This window comes from Grampus griseus, assembly GCF_964374135.1.
Source record: "Grampus griseus genome assembly, chromosome: 17".
Taxonomy (NCBI): Eukaryota; Metazoa; Chordata; class Mammalia; order Artiodactyla; family Delphinidae; genus Grampus; species Grampus griseus.
In genome coordinates this window covers 25052132-25074735 of record NC_139011.1, presented here as the reverse complement: position 1 = coordinate 25074735, position 22604 = coordinate 25052132, and the positions used below count along the sequence as shown (strand labels likewise).

Genomic DNA, 22604 nt, shown 5'->3' with positions numbered 1-22604 from the left:
GGAGAGGAGGGCAAGAAAGATTAGGAAAATAAACAAACAAATTATATATAATCTGGTGAGTGGTTGCTGTAAAGAAAACAAAAAGGCAGGATAAGGGTATAGAGAACGAATGGAGGATGAATAGCAGAAAATTATTTTAGATAGGATGGCCAAGGAACAAAGGTGAAAACTTGAATGAAGCAATGCAGTAAGCCCAAAAGGTATTTTGGGGATGCATGTTCCAAGGAGAAAAAATAGAAAGTTCAAAGACCTTGAAGCAGTTAAAATTTTATCCAGATAACAAATATTGAAAATGAACACAAATTAAAGATAATTCTTTGATATCAACCTAAGATAACTCTGCACTTGACTCTCATATTTGAATTTTTAAGACATCAAGCCTTTTTCTTTTTTTTGAATTTTTGAACACTTAAAGGCATAATCATTTTTATCCATAACATTTGAAACTAAAAATATTTATAGTAAAAAATAGAAATGCAAAGTATATTTTCATTTATGTAAAGATTAGCAGTGGGACCAAATGGTAAAACCAAAACTGAGCTATCATCTGAATGTCATTTAAAATCTATTTCTTGTCTCACACAAATCCCATATGTCCTTCTGTTATATATTCGATTTTCTGTATTTACACCTGTTCTACAAGGTATACGTTATTTTTTAAGTGGCATAAGGTAATATATCCTTTTTGTGTGATCTTGGCAGGAAACAGAAGTCATCTGATACAATTTTCTTCTATCTCTAAGTATGCACTTTCAAACCAATGCAACAGAAATATAGGAGGTAGGGTGTTTAAAGCCCAGGGGCTTTTGACAGTGGTGGTGTAATGGCTCCTGAGTCCCTCATGTTTTGCCCTTAAAAGTAAAAAGTGAAGCTGAATCCATGCTAGGGACAGTCCACTAGCATTTACTCCTGAAGTTGAATGTCAGCCATAGCATGGTCTCAAAGGCTTTAATGCCTGGTAGGAGTGCCGGTCCTTGCTGAAATGAATCTGTAATCAAATGGCCTGAGCTTCCTTTTCTTTACATGGATTTTTATTTCTTATGGCAAAAACACTAGGATTAGTCAACTGACACATATGACATATGAGAAAGCTTTCTAATAATCATGTAGAATAGGGGTTTTCTTCTGCTTTAAACAAAAATGGTTTATGTTTACAGTGTAAAGTTCTTATTCTCTACTCTTCATCTCACAGAATATTCTATTTTTTCTCTTTCCCCTTTTAAACTGTTCTTTCATGTTTCTTTTTTCTTCTTTAATGTCAGCTCACTTCTCCCTTTTATCTCCTTCCTCTTTCTAATTCTTGTCTCATCCTCATACCTTCATGGACAAAAGAAAATATATATTTTTTGGATAATGTAATGTTTGAATATTTTAGGGTCAGAAGAAAATGCAGAGTGCACACCTTGATTAAATATATATTTGTACAACCAATTAGAATTATAGTAATCATTATTTTAACTTTAAGTTTATTTTTATTTTAGACCCTTACAAACACTGAAAACAAACCAAATCATGAATATATGCCTATTGTTAGAACTCTGCTCCTTTTTAACCAATTGCTCTTAAATGTATAAATTGATGGAAAGAAATTTCACAATCCCCCTAAATAGCATATTCTAATAAATAAGTACTATTATCCTCTAGAAAATTGTCATTACATTTCCCCAAAGCCTTTCTGAAAATTTTAATTGAAAGAAAAATCTTGCCTTCAAGGAACTCTAAATTATTAGAATTAGAAAGAATGACACAAGTCCATGCTTTTAGCCCTTTCCAAGATGCAAAAATCTTTGGTGGAAGATAATTTTTACATATAATAACTTTAAAGTGTTATTAAAACAAGATATCAACAAATGAAAAATGAGTAATATCAAATCCTTTATCAGCACTGCATATAAATTTTTTATCTTAGATCTAATACCTTGAGAACTGAAGTCTTATCTTCTGATTTTATGGTGGAGAATTTGGCAAGCACAAAAACAACTTAATTTTTGAATACTTAGATGATTCCAAGAACTATGCCAAGGCTTTAAAACATCTAATAGCCACAGTAAACCTATAACTTTCCTGTTTTATTGATATGGGAATTGAGAATCAGAGATTATGTAAAATTTCCAGGATCACCACAATTTCATGTTAAAGTCAAAGCCTAATACTACTACCCAAGACTTAATTAACCCTTATGCTGAGAACCTACTACAATTCCCAGTTATAAGGACTTATTCAGTTTTACATGATTCTTTACAACTTTTCTCCATTAATTAGTACATTAACGTGATAAATACATAAACAGAACTTTAATAAGTAATTCATGGATTTACATTTCACTGCTTTGCATATGTAGGTTCTTTGAACACTCTGAATAGATGAATGTTTTCAATAATATTTAAAGATTAATGAGCTAGTTTATGCCTTTCCATAAGTCATCATATCACTCTACCTTTATAATTATCTTGAGGGAATTTTCATAGTATATATGAAATTAAATGAAGACAGCTACTTATCCAGTTATCTTCCGTTATATGGTATTACTATTTTCTATCAGTATATACATAAAGAAACTAAAAGTGACACAGAAATTATGCAAATAATTACTGGGAAAATTGAGGCAGAAATAATTACTGATTCCTGATATTTAGAGAGAAATATTTTAAAATCTATTGTGAGGCTAAAGAGATTTATTATCATGTGTCTTTCTTCAATTATTAAACTGACTTAAAGCAATGTAATTTCTGATTTATACATGTTGTATGACTAATTTTGGCCTAGAGATATAGGAACATTTCTCTCAGCTCATGGTCCTTTAGGATAATTTATTTATTAGTATTTTATAAGAGTATGAAGTCAACATATATTGTGCTTCCTAAAGAAGAACATTATCTATTTTCTCTTATGAGAGTATAAAAGTGTGTAAAGAAGATCTCTTTGTTCTGTTAACCATAGCTCTATGTTAGGTGCAAAATAGGAGGAACATCAAGTCCAGATGATTTATTCTCCTTTACTTGTTGTTTGTCAAAAGTATACTTGAACAGGTTAAGAAATTCCACATTATAAATAAGATATAGAATTCCAATTAGGAAATTAGCTCATCAGCCAAAACATAAAGAAAAGCAATCTTCTATAATGTACATTGAGGTCTGGAGTCAGAAAACCTTATCTTCAAATCCTGCCCCTACTTTACTGTTTATTAGGTTATGTCACTTTAAAAGAAAACTGTTTTACTTCTCTAAGACTCAGCTTATTCATCTGTAAATTCTGAGAGTAACTTCTCCATAGATTTCCTGTGAGGATTTAATTAAATATGTATTTATATTACTCAGCATGAAACCTGGAAATTAGGAAGCATTAAGTAAGTGGTAATCATATTAGAAACTGGTTATTTAGCTGAAGGACGAGAAAGTTGAAGAGTCATTTACAGTTTTCCAGTGTTTTAAATTATTTTTTGTAGGGAGTTTTCAACAAACAAAAGAATAGTTCACATTCCATTTATTGTAGCAGGAAGAACTAAACTACTGGTTTGTAAGAAAAACACTCTGTAAAATATGCTAGGTATATCTCTTTTGGGAAGTGGTGATATCAAGTTCCTACAGAGATAAGTGACCATCAATCCTTCCTTTTTATTTATGATAGTCCCAACTTGTACCACTTTCCCAGCACAATTATTAATAACGTCCTGATTTGAATGGTAAAAGATTTAGAGCAGTTTTGTCCTATACAAAGTACACGTTCGATGAATGCATATCACCAGAACTTATCTTTACTTCCTCAGTAATGAGTGTACATTCCATATAATTTCGATTAAAATCAATTTAGAATATATTTTATTCTAATTAAATATGAATTAACATTGTATTAATCTGTGTTAAAATATGGTAAAATGTGTTTTAAAAAGTTAAAAATAAAAACTATTGACACGTAATTTCTTTTCAGGTATGGCAAGAAGTGTTATTAAAAATAGATTTTATATATTTATAAATGTATATGTTATATTGTTTATATGCACACTCATGTCTTCTCTATCAAAAAGTGGAGTATTGAGATTATTAAAATAAAGACAAAATTTTGCTTATCTTTTATTTTAAAAAAACTTCCTCTCATTTTCCAAGTCACATACCAATAAAACTTTAATGAGAAAGAACTCATTAGAACTATTTCTTAACCTGAGATTAAGCTTTACTACGCTTCTTTTAGTTTAATACTATATAATTTAAAATTTTAATTTCCAGATATGCTTTTGGAACAAGGAAGAAAGCAACTTCCCAACAGTCTACATTTTCCACATCCATGGAATTCTACAAGATCCAAAAGTCATTGTAATGATCCTGAAATATGATAAGATTCTAAACTATTTTTATGGTTTAGAAAATGTTTTAATCTGCTTCAAATAACTTAGCAGGGCTAAGTTAATACAGTGTTTATTTTATTTATCAATATAAATTGGGTACAACATTACAAAAATATAGTCTGAAATAATGAGATTTCTGGCCAACCCTACACCATCTACTCATTCAAATTGTTTCCACTTATATTTGTGAAATACTGGGAAAAATTATTATTTTATATTTTTATACATACATATAATTTATAGAGAAGAGAAAAACATTTATTTACTAATGCATATTTTCTAATTTTTTTGATGATAAAATACACCCAGAAAAATCAGCTTCTGTGATCCTTAAAAGATAGGTAAATTCCTTACATATTGGCATAGAAATCTTTGCAAAAACTTTTAAAAATGAAAAATAATATTTATTTCAAAGGATGGTAGCACGTAATAATTCCATATTAATAGCATTCCAATTCTGTGTTATTGGAAATATGTATGTATATTTTCATTGATTGCATTTCATCTCAATTGCATCAAATAGCCACTCTAATTTGCATATTTAGATACATCATAATAGTTTAAAATTAATGTAAAACTATTATATTTGAAACAAATATTGAAAGATGCATGATAACTAATTTTGATATATAATATGTACAATCACAAAGCATACAAATTTATAAACTTACCAATACAGGTAGGTAAGGAGTCATTCCATTGGGCCAAAGAATTTGGCACTGAATCACACCTAATTGCAAAGGATCCATGGAGAATATATCCAGGATTACATTCAAAAAGAACCAATGAACCAACTGCAAATTCATTGCCAATCCTTCTTCCAAACCTTGGTTCAGGCACAGAACTGCATTGTGTGGAACTTGTTCTAGGAACAGCTGCGTACAAATAATTGTTGACTTTAATTTCATATTTGGTAGAGAAATAGAGATTTCAAAATGAAAGTATGCAAACAGATTTCAAAGAAATCTTCACCAACTTGAACTGTAGTTAACAATTTGAATACACTTATAAAAGTTTATACATAATGAAATACAATTCAAAATGAATAAATATTGCTATTGTCATTAAGATTTTTTATTTAAAAACATTTCACTTTTGATCCTTTAAACAACATCGGTTAAGGTTTTTTTTTTTCTGTTTTTTATGTGACCACACTCATCAATATAAAAATGTAGCTTGAGTAAGATATTTCAATTTATGGAATGAAAGCAAAGAGATACATCTTTTTTTTTCTTTTTAAAATGGAATACCAAGCTTACAAAAAACAGATGTCAGGTTACATAAGGTAATGTCAAGTTTTTTTTTTTTTTACAGTATTTGGCCCCTAAAAACATAAATTTAAAAAAGCAAACACAGCACTTGATTAATTTCATAGCATGTTCATAAACTTGGTTGTTCAAAATATGTTTGTTATTGATGAAGACAATACGTTCAGGCTAGACAGAAGTCAGACAGATTAACAACAATAGAAGTTTTATTTTAATAATCATACAATATCAAATTTGAAATTGCTTTTAGGCTTTATAGGTATGTCCTTCAATTGTGACTTCTTTTTGATTAAGTAAAATAGAATGATAACAGGATGTTTTTTCTTTTTAAAACACATACAGATGGGACTAAGGAATTTGATAACAGCCCAAAAAATGATAGGATGAATTCCAAATAGACAGATTCCTCATATGTGACTTGAGTGAAAATAACTTCATTTGTTAGAGTGCCTTTTAAAATTCATAATACCACAAATTGTTTACAGAGGGAATACTATTAAGAATGAAACAGTACAATATTATAGCCAATATTATAATTGGAATAAGAGGGTTTAAGAAGAATATCAAACCACTAATGTTTATAAACTTATTAGGAATAAAGTTCAAGATATATTTGAGAATAACAACTACATGATCATACATAATTCAAACAAAATATTCAGATGATAGGTCTTAATTTAGTTTTATATAATGTGGAAGTGTGTCTATAAAAGGTGACAAAAGAACTATGTAAACTGACTTTGAATTGCACAAAAATATTTAATAGTCATGAAGAAAGTTTGAATTCTCCTAAGAGAATGAGAGACTAAAATTTTAGAGTGGAGTAATGATTTCCTTGGCATGTCTAAGTACATCAGCACAAAAAGTTTGTGTATTTTTAATTTAGAGTGCTAGACTCTAAGGAAATAGAATATGTAGAGTGAAGCATTGTCAAAAAAACACACCAGATGTTTTGAAAACAGTGTGTTGGGAGGAAGGAAAAGCATGCAGCTAACTTGAGAATGATGATGGAAACAATAGGTCCTTTTTGACTTTGGTCAAAGTAATAGTGCTCTAACAATGGGGGAGGGGACAGGGCAAAACTGTTTTTAAAAAAACACACAACTTTTACCTCTCCTATACGGTTATGAGGATCTCATCATTCAATAACTCTGGACATAGCATGGAAACTGATATCATTCCTTAGTGTGTTTCTATGCTACACAGTCACTTACCTTGATAAACAAAGTGAAATCCCTTAGCTGTTACTGGTCCAATTGAAGTAAATCGAATTGTGATCTGATTACCTGAACTCAGTGGAAGTGATTCTCCTACTCAACAAAACAAACACTAAGATATCATAAATAATTTCATTCAGTAAACCTAACAAATGATATTAATTTACACTGTCATTTGAAAACGTCAATCTATGTTCTATTAAATTACTTTAATATATCCTACCACTGACAACATATTTTCTTTGGGTTCAGCTTCAATTGCAACCTTTTTACTGGAAAGCTTTTATTACGTTTTGATAATATTGCCTCATTCTGTAAAGAATCTTTAAATACTACATTAAACACTAAGTGACTAAGTCACACTAAGTGACTAAGTACTATATTTACTTGATTACAATCCCAGAAAACAGTTGGTTATATTTTTCTCATGAATTTGAATTATTCTTGTGTTTCTATTCTTTTTTTAAAAATAAAGAATGATTCTATTTTCAGTCTATTTCTAATATGGATGACATAAATCTCAACTTTCACTACAATACCAATCAAAGTCAGTCTTTAATCAATAACTGATGCATGGCAGTTCTATTAAAGGATACCTGAATGGGATCCTGAGAGGGAAGATAACAGAGAAGATTGCTGAGTTGGCCCATCATACACCTCAACAACATCGTGGAGTGATGTCTGGAAAAATACAAACTGGCCAAACACCACTGATCAACAGGAACCAGGAGAAGCAAACAAATCACCAACCATCCAAAAATGAAAACAAAAAACAAACAAAAAAAAAAATAGAAAGAGGAGGAGAGAGAGAACAAAGTATTACAATTTAATAGTCATCTTTTTTTTTCTACCTTTAAAAGAGGATGTGTGCCAATTGGTTGATATGCCTGACACATGTACTTCAGGTCATAAAAGTAATAACCGTGGCCTAAAAGCAATAAAATTGTAAGAATATTATTTTTTTAATTAAATTAAATGGGTATAACATTTAATTTAGCTCAGAAATCATAAGGTTGGCGATTAATACTGTATAATAACTACTTTTTTATTTTTCTATTGGTAGATTCTTTTCACTTTGTGACTCTCTTCTCTTTTTCTAATTTTTTTTCCTCTTTGAGATGACATAGACAAAGTTTTAGTTTAGGGGATTTATCGTAGATTGCTTTTAAAATGCTATTCCATTATAAATAACAGTGTCACTAGAAAAATATCAACAATATACTTCTAATGTATAGCGTTTAATTCACATTCTGAAAATGGTCCCTAAATATTTATTGTTAATCCTCTGCCAAAATAAAGACATATTATTTATGATTCCTCAGCAACTGAGATATTTTAATTTCAATTGAGATATAAAATTCTACAAAATGATTGCTTTTTCATGGTAAGTACAGATCTGATGTACTTACCAACAGAGTTTTATAAATGTCTCCTTTTTACTTCATTTTGTACTTTTCCTTTAATAATATATTAACTTTACATGCAGAAACTACCCAAACTATAACTTAAAAGAAAGAACCTGTTACAGAGCAGAAATCAACTAGTGTTTTGTGATTTTAAAAAGTGAAATAGGTAAGAAAATTCATCCTCAAAACATTTCATTGAATAGAAAAATTGTGGGGTTTAAAAGACTATGATTTTTCAGAAGTTTAATAATGTAAAAGCAAGGTAACTTGTAAAAATTCAACATTATATTACTGTCATTGAACTATACATTGCACAAATATATATAGTTTTTTAAAGTTCTTCATATTTTACCCCTTAAATCGAGGTTATGGTCATCCTATGGTGGTCATATGAAGACAGGCTTGTTCATTTGAAACATGCTGAGTTTTGTATTTGAAGCCACACACATAATACTGTACACAAAGCTACATGTATTTTTTTTGGCCTGCTAAAATAAGCTGTTGATCTCAGTCCAGTTCTTTGTGGGGTAAAAGAAAACAAACACAGAGTGTTGCTACTTTCAATAATTCCTGAACCTTAGAGGGCTGACTTTCATAAATGATCCTCCTTAAAACATGATGTCATAGAAACAAATTTATGTTTCTATCAAATCACATACATGTAGTCAATTATTTTAATGGTTTACAAGTCATATGAAAAATTTCCAGTTCGACCTTTTTAAAATATCCATATTTGATGGTCTACCAAATCCCAAGTTATTTCAAAAATACTCCTAAAAATATTAAGAAAGTTTTTGTTTTCTGTTTTTGCATTTGTTTAGATTGGTGTTTGGATGATCTGTTTTCAAAAGTGTCTTTTAAAGTTTCTATTAAAATGCAGATGTTGCCATTGCCTTTCTAAGTGCCCCCTCATCCCCCCCAAAATCAAAGTAGACTAATCACTAAGAACTTTGCTAAACTAAGTACTCTGTGCAACAAGACTCTTGATAGATAACATTCTTTCTCTGTATCTTTCTGGGAAGTCATTAGGGAAAAGTGTCAAAATTCAACATCCTTTATCTCTGTCTTCCTACCTATCTCAAATATTCCATTAGGAAACATGTCCAATTTCCAAGCAAACCACTATATTTACAAACAACATTTAAAACAACCAATATACACAGTGATCCAAGATCTTTTTCTAAGGAAAAAGAAAAAAGTACGCCCTCTTTTCTTCCTGTTTGTAGGCTTCTTGTTCTCAAATATTACTTCTCTACAGATAGACTGGAGTTTTGTGTCACCTGTAAATTGGGTATGTTGAGACTATAACTTTTAATAATATAGCCAGTAACACCATATATTTGCATCATATTAAGTAAAGAAAACTGTAGGGCACTCCCTTTTGAGTGATGTTAGTTTGTAATTTATTGTAGTAATTCTGTGATGAGATAGGGGAGAATTGAGAAGGGTAGGGGGTGAGGGAGTTGAGTGTTGAATCTTCCCTTATTAAGCAATCAGTATGCTACTTCTCTTCAACTGCAACCTTACTCTGTTGTAATATGGCCAATGGAAATTTTAAGTTAAAAATAGCTTTTATTAGGAAAAAACTCTGAGAGGGTACTGAATCATTATACGAAAGATGAAATTTTAAAGTACATGTTGAATAAGTGTTTTGTAGTATGAAGAATCAAGAACACTTGCACAGTGATCTTACTTCCTACACATTATCAGGTTAACTATTGTCTTACTAAACCGATATGCTACAATTCTGAACCAAATCTCCCCTGATCAGTCAGAATCTCAAGAATTAAATCGTTACTCCAATGTTTGCTTCCTCATTCTGCCTCTAAATGTCTAAATTTACTTAGTTTTCTTATGTTCAGATAACAGTAGGTCCTTTGCTTCTAAAACATTCTGAATAGCCAACCGCACCCTTTGCATAGCTGAGACTAAAGTAGGAAAACAAAAATGTAAACATTTTAAGGTGAACCAAAAGGTAACTAGTTGGATGCTGTTTTCTGGTAAGCAAGGCATTGTCTAGTACATCATTCTGGGTCCCCTGTGTTTATGGGGGCTGTGGTGTAATGCAAAGGATTATTATTATCCAATAGAACTATTTGTAAATTCATCCTACATATCATTGTAAATTCATTTCAGTATTTCATCTGCCTGTCTATCTATCTATCCATCCATCCATAATCTATATTTGGTTCTTTGAATTCTTTCTTGAAACACTGTAACATATTACAGGGTCCCTCATTAATTAATGAGTTAAATAAAAATTTTAACACATGTTTATTTTATATTTGTATGGCAGCCATGATTATGCCCTCTTTAAAAAAAAAAAAGGGCTTCCCTGGTGGCGCAGTGGTTGAGAGTCCACCTGCCGATGCAGGGGACTCGGGTTCGTGCCCTGGTCCGGGAAGATCCCACATGCCGCGAAGCGGCTGGGCGCATGAGCCATGGCCAGAAACTAGTACCTCAACCTAATAGCTGGACCACCATTTTTTTTTTTCCTAAGGCTATATTTAACCCCTGAAGTCTGGGCTGATCATGCTTTCTGGAATGATTAGCAACCCTATTCTTTTTCTTAGTTTCCAACAGAGGTATAAAATTCTTTGCATCTCAGCTCCAAGCTCTTCTTTCTCTTTCTCTGGAGATTTGCATGTCGATATCAAAAGCATTTTGCTCTCATGCTATTAGTATAGGTTATAAACACTAAGCTGTTTCTTAAATGAGACACCATTTTAAGGAAGTTTCTCCTTCTTTAAGCATAACAGATGTTAAGAATAATGTCTCTCTTTTATTAAAAATCCATTTTTATAATGTTAGATGTATCACTGCAAGCTAGATACAGGAAGAAAGGGAAACTTAGTAAGGTAGAAATAAACATGTAAAAATCTCTACAAACAAGCCAATGCAAATAACCTATTATTAAACCTGAAACTACTTCCAAGCCTCTTATTTCCCATATATTTTATCCTACAATACAGCTTATTAATTCAACTAATATTTGTTGATTCTATGAGGTACCAGGAACTGAACTAAATGCTGGGGATAAAAAGTGACTAATACAGAAAGGGCCCCATTAATTATATTTATGGTCATTTAGGTGGCAGCTTACCTTTATTCTATGTATGATAAGATGTTAGACTAGCCAATTAAATTAATTATAAACCAACAATGGTACTTTGGGCACATCTTTCCATACAGATCATCGGTATGTTAATCGTTTAATCCATTCTTCAAAGCAAGTCCTCTACCAACAACTTCTAATGGGCAACATTTGGGGGGAGACCCAGACTGCATTTTAAAGAAATCCATAATTTAGATTTTTAAGAATCACTTAAATACAGGAAACCTCTAACTTAGATTATATTGGTTAGGATATTTACCCCAACTTTAAAATTTGCTCTCCCATGAGCAAATAAACTCAGAATGAAACCAGGCATTGTGTCTATCTACTCTTCTTTGTATATGAAACAAGGTTTACTTGACATTTAATTTTTACAGTATCATATTCAACCAAGACAATATCATATTCAACCAAGACAAAGAGGCAGGGTTCCATTTACTGAGATGGTCTTCATGGTTTAAGTATTCAACAAACTTAACTTTCAAAGAGCTTTTGTTTCCAGTTCTACACCAAGCACTTTCAAACCCATCTCCTTTAATCATGTTCATTTAACTCCTAAGACTTTGTCCATTCTTCTTAATTTACCCATTTCAAATGTAAGTCAATAAATAATAAGAGAGGCCTAGGATGGCAGAAAGAAACTCCTGAGCATTAGGAGTTAACTGTGAGAATACTCTGTGCAGATGAACAGTCTCTCTGAAAATATCATTGTGGGAAACAGTACAGTGGGTGCTTAGGGTATGACACAACACACTAAATAGTGCAGTGCCCAGAGGGTTGTGCATTTGTTTAAAATATGAATCAACAGAACAAAGAAGTTAAAGCTCCCTTTTCCACTAAACTCTACTCTGGAATATTGCTGAAATGTTCCGCCACTGCCTAAGCAAGTCAGGAATTTTGGATGTTACATTTAATTTTTGTACCATCAAAATAACACTGTACAGACAGCCTCTTCAATAAGTGGTGCTGGGAAAACTGGACAGCTACATGAAAACAATGAAATTAGAACACTCCCTAACACCATATACAAAAATAAACTCAAAATGAATTAAAGACCTAAATATAAGGCCAGACGCCATCAAACTCTTAGAGGAAAACATAGGCAGAACACTCTATGACATAAATCACAGCATGATCCCTTTTGACCCACCTCCTAGAGAAATGGAAATAAAAACAAAAATAAACATGTGGGACCCAATGAAACTTAAAAGCTTTTGCACAACAAAGGAAACCATAAACAAAACGAAAAGACAGCCCTCAGAATGGCAGAAAATATTTGCAAATGAAGCAACTGACAAAGGATTAATCTCCAAAATTTACAAGCAGCTCATGCAGCTCAATATCAAAAAAACAAACAACCCAATCCAAAAATGGGCAGAAGACCTAAATAGACATTTCTCCAAAGAAGATATACAGATTGCCAACAAACACATGAAAGAATGTTCAACATCATTAATCATTAGAGAAATGCAAATCAAAACTACAATAAGATATCATCTCATACCGGTCAGAATGGCCATCATCAAAAAAATCTACAAACAATAAATGCTGGAGAGGGTGTGGAGAAAAGGGAACCCTCTTGCACTGTTGGTGGGAATGTAAATTGATACAGCCACTATGCAGAACAGTATGGAGGTTCCTTAAAAAACTAAAAATAGAACTACCATAGACCCAGCAATCCCACTACTGGGCATATATCCTGAGAAAACCATATATCAAAAAGATTCATGTACCACAATGTTCATTGCAGCTCTATTTACAATAGCCAGGACATGGAAGCAACCTAAGTGTCCATCAACAGATGAATGGATAAAGAAGATGTGGCACATATATACAGTGGAATATTACTCAGCCATAAAAAGAAACAAAATTGAGTTATCTGTAGTGAGGTGAAGGGACCTAGAGTCTGTCATACAGACTGAAGTAAGTCAGAAAGAGAAAAACAAATACCGTATGCTAACACATATATATATGCAATCTAAAAAATAAAAGAAAAAAAAAAGGTCATGAAGAACCTAGGGGAAAGACGAGAATAAAGACTCAGACCTACTAGGGAATGGACTTGAGGACACGGGGAGGGGAAGGGTAAGCTGGGACAAAGTGAGAGAGTGGCATGGACACATATACACTACCAATTGTAAAACAGATAGCTAGTGGGAAGCAGCCATATAGCACAGGGAGATCAGCTAGGTGCTTTGTGACCACCTAGAGGGGTGGGATAGGGAGGGTGGGAGGGAGGGAGACGCAAGAGGGAAGAGATATGGGGATATATGTGTATGTATAACTGATTCACTTTGTTATAAAGCAGAAACTAACACACCATTGTAAAGCAATTATACTCCAATAAAGATGTTAAAAAAAAATAACACTGTACAGAGACTCACTGATTTGGCAATTAATTAACTTTAAATGAGAATAATAAAACAAACGTGGATGTGGTTACTGTTATTCAGTGATCAGGATAGGAGTTATTGAATTAAAAATTAAAAAGTGAGTTTATGCAAATAAAGAAGGGTTTCAATTTTATTTCACATTTGTTTTCCTCTCAGAAGGGAATAATTCACAGAGTATCCCAATGGCATGCTAGTGTAGGGAGGAAAAAACTCAGAATCAGACTGGGCCATAACTAAGGGAACTGATCTAACCACTTCTGGGACAGGTGGTGAAGAGTTAAAATGTCCAAGAGGCTGTGGTAAATTCAGGTCTGATTCAAACTTGCTTTGATGCAAAAGGGTTCTAACTTGGTGGAGGAAGGCCCAGTAGGTCTTTCTGGGCAGCAGTAGTTCTAGTAGTCAGATGGGTAGTACCTTATTGATTATGATGTCAAGGTACTGCAATGACAAGATTTGTTAGCTCCATGACAGAATGGATTAAGCAGCTTAAAGACTGTCAGCATCTGCAGCTGAGCAGATTTAGAGGATTAATATTTTCAAATAATCAATCTATGGATCTGAAATGCCCTAACAACTGTCTACTGAAGAGTGAAGGATTCCAGTTCTGGAATCAGACTCTCAAGGATTGAACCTAGGATGAGCCACATGAGAAAGTCACTTTACCTTTCCATGCCTCAATATCCACATCTGTAAAATAGGGATAATACAAGTACCTAAGCTCACAGGATTGATGTGAATATTACATAAATTGATACTTGTAAAACACTTTGAACAGTATCTGAAACATAGTAATAAATATTAGTTACTAATAACTCAGTTTTGTAAATATATATGCTACTAATTGAACCTGAATGTTTACTGATAGGCAAAATTTAATTGACCTTTGATGTTAAATAGCATATCTTTTCTAATTCTCTGCTTTCCAAACATGCATATTTAGAACAAATGATAGAACTGATTGGGTTAGAGAGTATTACAGCTATTTAAACCAGGGTTCATTTGTCTTTTGAATTCAAAATGGCTATGTACTTCTCTAACTACTTGATTTTACATTCTATCCTTTCGGATGAAATATGAAAATGTAATTAGTAGCTTTCTATAAGGTCTAAGAAAAGGGCTACAAGGTGAGAGAGCATTCATCTTTTGTTTTGTTTACTCCCTTCACCTGAAGTCCATGCCGCTCTATTGCAAAGGCATTGAAACTCCATCACAAAAGAAATAGTTTCACACAGAAGGGAGGCTGGGCAGAAAAAGGAATAGACACATACAAATTCCTATTAGATCTCAGCTTGATTCTCAACATGCCTGGTACTCCTTTCGCAAAATCTACACATTCTTTTGTATTCTAGAGTTCATTTTGATAATATTAGGCACTCAGCTTGTTGGTCGCTCCATTACACATTTTTTAACAAGTCACCTCTGTTGTTCAGCTTGCATTTTATTCACTAACACAGCACAGAAGGGCACACACATGTGCACCCACACTACCAACAGAACAGAAATAAATAAGATTCAAATCAAGGATGTGTTTACAACTGGACTTGATTATGTGCAAAAGCATAAAAAATAACTGTTGGTGACATAATCTATCAAAAGTTTTTCTAGCTTTATATGAATTTTGCCTCATACTTTCATCTCATATGAATATTTCAAAACAATAGCACAGAAATGTCCATGCATGCAAAAGGCTTCCTTTCACAATTAATAACATGTACAGAACTCTTTGCTCTCTGTATGCTCTGGCAGTGAAACTACTTGTGTAAATAGCTTCAAGGTTGCATTTTGGGATAATTATACTACCACTTGGATACCTCATGATTTTAAAGGCTCTGCCCCTTAAAGATGAGTACAAGGTATCCAATTAAAACTTCGAGTTGCACAGCAATGTGAGTGTACTTAGTGCCACTGAACTCTACAGTTAAATATGGTTAAAATAGTTATGTTTTATATTGTGTGACTTTTAGCACAATAAAAAACATTAAAAACCCTTCAATTTTATGAAAAATATATATAGATGTAAGTTAAATATATGACAATTTACTTTGAAAAGTTCTAAAAAGCAGAATTTTAAAAATCAGTCCCAAATAAAATCAATGTGTTAATTATTTTTAGAGCACCATCTAGCACTAGAAAAGTTTGGTAGAAGTTGCATTAATTGATGTAATAAGTGAGAGTTTCATCAGTATTTTGGGAAGTTTTACATTTTTACGTATCAGTGAGATTCCAAATACTCATGGTTATTATTATAGTACAATACTATTAAACTATGAATTCACAATGAGGCGTGTTATACTAATACAGCATTTTAGTTAAGGTGAGCCAAGTGACTCATATATTAATTATCTAGGGGCTACTGTTGATACAATATCCACACAAAAGCTTGGCTCCATCCTGGATGCTGGGGCCAATTTTGCCCTAGAGCAAACAATCTCTAAATTCTAGGTTAGCAGCTCACAAAAAACAGTGAAATCATTCTGGCTCTGAAAATAAATATAACAAAATCTTATTGCTATCTTGTAATAATTAGGAAATAAAAGATGTTATTTAATAAAAATTCATTGTTCTGACCATGGCACCCAATTATCCAGTAAGTTACAAGCTGCAGAAATCTAGTCCTACTTTGAACTCGTAACAGTAAATGAAATCCTAATTTATTTTCCTGTAGTAATGTCTTGGGTGATACTCTTGTCAATCCATAAACTAGGCTTACTGAATAAATCCATAATAACTACTTTCAGGCTTCTCTAAAGCTGGCTTTCTGTCTATAACGTGACCATTTGCTTACTACCAAAAATTCAAAACTACCTATTTGACATATTTTAAAAATATAGGCATTGTAAAAAAAACAAAAACAAAAAACAACAACAAAAAAAACACTTGTAGCAAAGATAGTCCAATTTTATTTAATTGATCCAGGAGCAACTATCCATTCAACTGCAAGCCAGTAACTTATCTGCAATTTGGCAGCTGTAACATTTCCCAATAACTGAAAATTAATTTGGTGTTTAAAAAGTAATGAGAGGGGAAGAGCTTCAAGATGGCGGAAGAGTAAGACGCAGAGATCACCTTCCTCCCCACAGATACATCAGAAATACATCTACACGTGGAACTGCTCCTATAGAACACCTACTGAACGCTGGCAGAAGACCTCAGACCTCCCAAAAGGCAAGAAACTCCCCACGTACCTCGGTAAGGCAAAAGAAAAAAGAAAAAACAAAAGACAAAAGAATAGGGACGGGACCTGCACCAGTGGGAGGGAGTCGTGAAGGAGGAAAGGTTTCCACACACTAGAAGCCCCTGCGCGGGCAGACTGCAGGTGGCGGAGGGGGAAAGCTTCGGAGCCGCGGAGGAGAGGGCAGCCACAGGGGTACGGAAGGCAAAGCGGAGAGATTCCCGCACAGAGGATCGGTGCCGACCAGCACTCACCAGCCCAAGAGGCTTGTCTGCTCACCCGCTGGGACAGGGGGGCGCTGGGAGCTGAGGCTCGAGCTTCGGTCGGATCCCAGGGATAGGACTGGGGTTGGTGGCATGAACACAGCCTGCAGGGGGTTAGTGCACCACGGCTGGCTAGCCGGGAGTGAGTCCGGGAAAAAGTCTGGAGCTGACGAAGAGGCAAGAGACTTTTTCTTGCCTCTTTGTTTCCTGGTGCACGAGGAGAGGGGATTCAGAGCGCTGCTTAAAGGAGCTCCAGAGACAGGCGCCAGCCGCGGCTATCAGCGTGGATCCCAGAGGCGGGCATGAGACGCTAAGGCCGCTGCTGCCGCCACCAAGAAGCCTGTGTGCGAGCACGGGTCACTATCCACACCCCCCTTCCGGGGGAGCCTGTGCAGCCCGCCACTGCCAGGGTCCCGGGATCCAGGGACAACTTCCCCAGGAGAACGCACGGTGCGCCTCAGGCTGCTGCAACGTCACGCCGGCCTCTGCTGCTGCCGGCTCGCCCCGCACTCCGTACCCCTCCCTCCCCACGTCCTGAGTGAGCCAGAGCCCCCGAGTCAGCTGCTCTTTAACCCCGTCCTGTCTGAGCAAAGAACAGATGCCCTCAGGCGACCTACACGCAGAGGCAGGACCAAATCCAAAGCTGAACCCGGGGAGCTGTGCAAACAAAGAAGAGAAAAGGAAATTTCTCCCAGCAGCTTCAGAAGCAGAGGATTAAATCTCCACAATCAGCTTGATATACCCTGCATCTGTGGAATACCTGAATAGACAAGGAATCATACCAAATTGAGGAGGTGGACTTTGGGAGCAAAGATATATATATATATATATATATATTTTTTTTTTCCCCTTTTTCTCCTTTTGTGAGTGTGTATGTGTATGCTTCTGTGTGTGATTTTGCTGTATATATTTGCTTTTACCATTTGTCCCAGGGTTCTGTCTGTCCTTTTTTTTTTTTTAATTTTTTCTTAATAATTATTTTTTTATTTTACTTTATTTTATTTTGTTTTACCTACTTTCTTTCCTTCTTTCTTTCTATTTTTTCTCCCTTTTATTCTGAACCATGTGGATGAAAGGCTCTTGGTGCTCCAGCCAGGTGTCAGGGCTGTGTCTCTGAGGTGGGAGAGCCAAGTTCAGGACACTGGTCCACAAGAGACCTCCGAGCTCCACATAATATCAAACGGCGAAAATCTCCCAGACATCTCGATCTCAACCCCAAGACCCAGATTCACTCAACGACCAGCAAGCTACAGTGCTGGACACCCTATGCCAAACAACTAGCAAGACAGGAACACAACCCCATCCATTAGCAGAGAGGCTGCCTAAAATAATAAGACCACAGACACCCCAAAACACACAACCAGACGTGGGCCTGCCCACCAGAAAGACAAGACCCAGGCTTATCCACCAAAACACAGGCATTAGTCCCCTCCACCAGGAAGCCTACACAACCCACTGAACCAACCTTAGCCATTGGGGACAGACACCAAAAACAACAGGAACGACGAACGTGCAGCCTATGGAAAGGAGACCCCAAACACAGAAAGTTAAGCAAAATGAGAAGACAGAAAAACACACAGCAGATGAAGGAGCAAGGAAAAAACGCACCAGACCTAACAAATGAAGAGGAAATAGGGAGTCTACCTGAAAAAGAATTAAGAAAAATGATAGCAAAGATGATCCTAAATCTTGGAAGTAGAATAGAGAAAATACAAGAAACGTTTAACAAGGACCTATAAGAACTAAAGAGCAAACAAACAGTGATGGATACCGCAATAAATGAAATTTAAAATTCTCTAGAAGGGATCAATAGCAGAATAACTGAGGCAGAAGGACAGATAAGTGACCTGGAAGATAAAATAGTGGAAATAACTACTGCAGAGCTGAATAAAGAAGAAAGAATGAAAAGAATTAAGGACAGTCTCAGAGACCTCTGGGACAACATTAAATGCACCATCATTCGAATTATAGAGGTCGCAGAAGAGGAAGAGAAAAAGAAAGGGACTGAGAAAATATTTGAAGAGATTACAGTTGAAAACTTCCCTAATCTGGGAAAGGAAATAGTTCATCAAGTCCACGAAGCACAGACAGTCCCATACAGGATAAATCCAAGGAGAAACATGCCAAGACATATTAATCACACTATCAAAAATTAAAGAAAAAATATTAAAAGCAGCAAGGGAACACCAACAAATAACACACAAGGGAATCCCCAAAAGGTTAACAGCTGATCTTTCAGCAGAAACGCTGCAAGCCAGAAGGGAGTGGCAGGACATATTTAAAGTGATGAAGGAGAAAAACCTACAAGCAAGATTACTCTACCCAGCAAGCATCTCATTCAGATTTGATGGAGAAATTAAAACCTTTACAGACAAGCAAAAGCTGAGAGAGTTCAGCACCACCAAACCAGCTCTACAACAACTGCTAAAGGAACTTCTCTAGGCAAGAAACACAAGAGAAGGAAAACACCTACAATAACAAACCCAAAACAATTAAGAAAATGGTAATAGGAACATACATATCAATAATTACCTTAAATGTAAATGGATTAAATGCTCCAACCAAAAGACATAGACTGGCTGAATGGATACAAAAACAAGACCCGTATATATGCTGTCTACAAGAGACCCACTTCAGACCTAGGGACACATACAGACCGAAAGTGAGACGATGGAAAAAGATATTCCATGCAAATGGAACTCAAAAAAAGCTGGATTAGCAATTCTCATATCAGACAAAATAGACTTTAAAATAAAGACTATCACAAGAGACAAAGAAGGACGCTACATAATGATCAAAGGATTGATCCAAGAAGAAGATATAACAACTGTAAATATTTATGCACCCAACATAGGAGCACCTCAATATGTAAGGCAAATACTAATAGCCATAAAAGGGGAAATCGACAGTAACACATTCATAGTAGGGGACTGTAACACCCCACTTTCACCAGTGGACAGATCATCCAAAATGAAAATAAATAAGGAAACACAAGCTTAAAATGATACATTAAACAAGATGGACTTAATTGATATTTATAGGACATTCCATCCAAAACAACAGAATACACATTCTTGTCAAGTGCTCATGGAACATTCTCCAGGATAGATCATATCTTGGCTCACAAATCAAGCCTTGGTAAATTTAAGAAAATTGAAATTGTATCAAGTATCTTTTCTGACCACAATGCTATGAGTCTAGATATCAACTACAGGAAAAAATCTGTAAAAAATACAAACACATGGAGGCTAAACAATACACTACTTATTAACCAAGAGATCACTGAAGAAATCAAAGAGGAAATAAAAAAATACCTAGAAACAAATGACAATGAAAACACGATGACACAAAACCTATGGGATGCAGCACAAGCAGTTATAAGAGGGAAGTTTATAGCAATACAATCCTACCTTAAGAAACAAGAAACATCTCAAGTAAACAACCTAACCTTACACCAAAGCAATTAGAGAAAGAAGAACAAAAAACCCCACAAAGTTAGCAGAAAGAAAGAAATCATAAAGATCAGATCAGAAATAAATGAAAAAGAAATGAAGGGAATAATAGCAAAGATCAATAAAACTAAAAGCTGGTTCTTTGAGAAGATAAACAAAATTGATAAACCATTAGCCAGACTCATCAAGAAAGAAAGCGACAAGACTCAAATCAATAGAATTAGAAATGAATAAGGAGAAGTAACAACTGGCACTGTAGACATACAAAGGATCATGACAGATTACTAGAAGCAACTCTATGCCAAAAAAATGGACAACCTGGAAGAAATGGACAAATTCTTAGAAATGTGCAACCTTCTGAGAGTGAACCAGGAAGAAATAGAAAACATGAACAGGCCAATCACAAGCACTGAAAAGGAAACCGTGATTAAAAATCTTCCAACAAACAAAAGCCCAGGAACAGATGGCTTCACAGGTGAATTCTATCAAACATTTAGAGAGGCACTAGCACCTATCCTTCTCAAACTGTTCCAAAATATAGCAGAGGGAGGAACACTCCCAAACTCTTTCTATGAGGTCACCATCACCCTGATACCAAACCCAGACAAAGATGTCACAAAGAAAGAAAACTACAGGCCAATATCACTGATAAACATAGATGCAAAAATCCTCAACAAAATACTAGCAAACAGAATCCAACAGCACATTAAAAGAATCATACACCATGATCAAGTGGGGTTTATCCCAGGAATGCAAGGATTCTTCAATACACGCATATCAATCAATGTGATACACCATATTAACAATTTGAAGCAGAAAAACTATATGATCATCTCAACAGATGCAGAGAAAGCTTTCGACAAAACTCAACACCATTTATGATAAAAACCCTCCAGAAAGTAGGCATAGAGGGAACTTTCCCCAAAATAATAAAGGACATATATGACAAACCCACAGCCAACATCGTCCTCAATGGTGAAAAACTGAAACAATTTCCACTAAGATCAGGAACAAGCAAAGGTTGCCCCCTCTCACCACTATTATTCAACATAGTTTTGGAGGTTTTTGCCACAGCAATCAGAGAAGAAAAAGAAATAAAAGGAATCCAAATCATAAAAGAAAAAGTAAAGCTGTCACTGTTTGCAGATGACATGATACTATACATAGAGGATCCTAAAGAAGCCAACAGAAAACTACTAGAGCCAATCAATGAATTTGGTAAAGTAGCAGGATACAAAATTAATGCACAGAAATCTCTAGCATTCCTATACACTAATGATGAAAAATCTGAAAGCGAAATTAAGAAAACACTCTCATTTACGATTGCAACAAAAAGAATAAAATATCTAGGAAAAAACCTACCTAAGGAGACAAAAGACCTGTATGCAGAAAATTATAAGCCACTGATGAAAGAAATTAAATATGATACAAATAGATGGAGAGATATACCATGTTCTTGGATTGGAAGAATCAACATTGTGAAAATGACTATACTACCCAAAGCAATCTACAGATTCAATACAGTCCCTATCAAACAACCACTGGCATTTTTCACAGAACAAGAACAAAACATTTCATAATATGTATGGAAACACAAAAGACCCCGAATAGCCAAAGCAATCTTGAGAAAGAAAAACGGAGCTGAAGGAATCAGGCTCCCTGACTTCAGACAATACCACAAAGCTACAGTAATCAAGACAGTATGGTACTGGCACAAAAACAGAAATATAGATCCATGGAACAGGATAGAAAGCCCAAGGATAAACTCACACACATATGGTCACCTTATCTTTGGTAAAGGAGGCAAGAATATACAGTGGTGAAAAGACAGCCTCTTCAATAAGTGGTGCTGGGAAAACTGGACAGGTACATATAAAAGTATGAAATTAGAACACTCTCTAACACCATACACAAAAAGAAACTCAAAATGAATTAAAGACCTAAATGCAAGGCCAGACACTATCAAACTCTTAGAG

General features: G+C 34.6%; 1 protein-coding gene across 3 annotated transcripts in view; it reads right to left on the bottom strand.

Annotated features, from left to right (window-relative positions):
- CSMD3 (CUB and Sushi multiple domains 3) overlaps positions 1-22604 on the bottom strand; it is a gene marked incomplete at both ends in the record, with an annotated part of 1078626 nt that overhangs the window by 169935 nt on the left and 886087 nt on the right. For 2 of the 3 annotated variants that reach the window (XM_082674966.1, XM_082674967.1), the window contains 3 exons: positions 5014-5217; positions 6825-6920; positions 7424-7537. In XM_082674966.1, the coding sequence (XP_082531092.1) occupies positions 5014-5217; positions 6825-6920; positions 7424-7537 (414 nt within the window). The remainder of the gene's footprint in view (positions 1-5013; positions 5218-6824; positions 6921-7423; positions 7538-22604) is intronic. The other variant, XM_082674968.1, reaches the window with a different exon arrangement.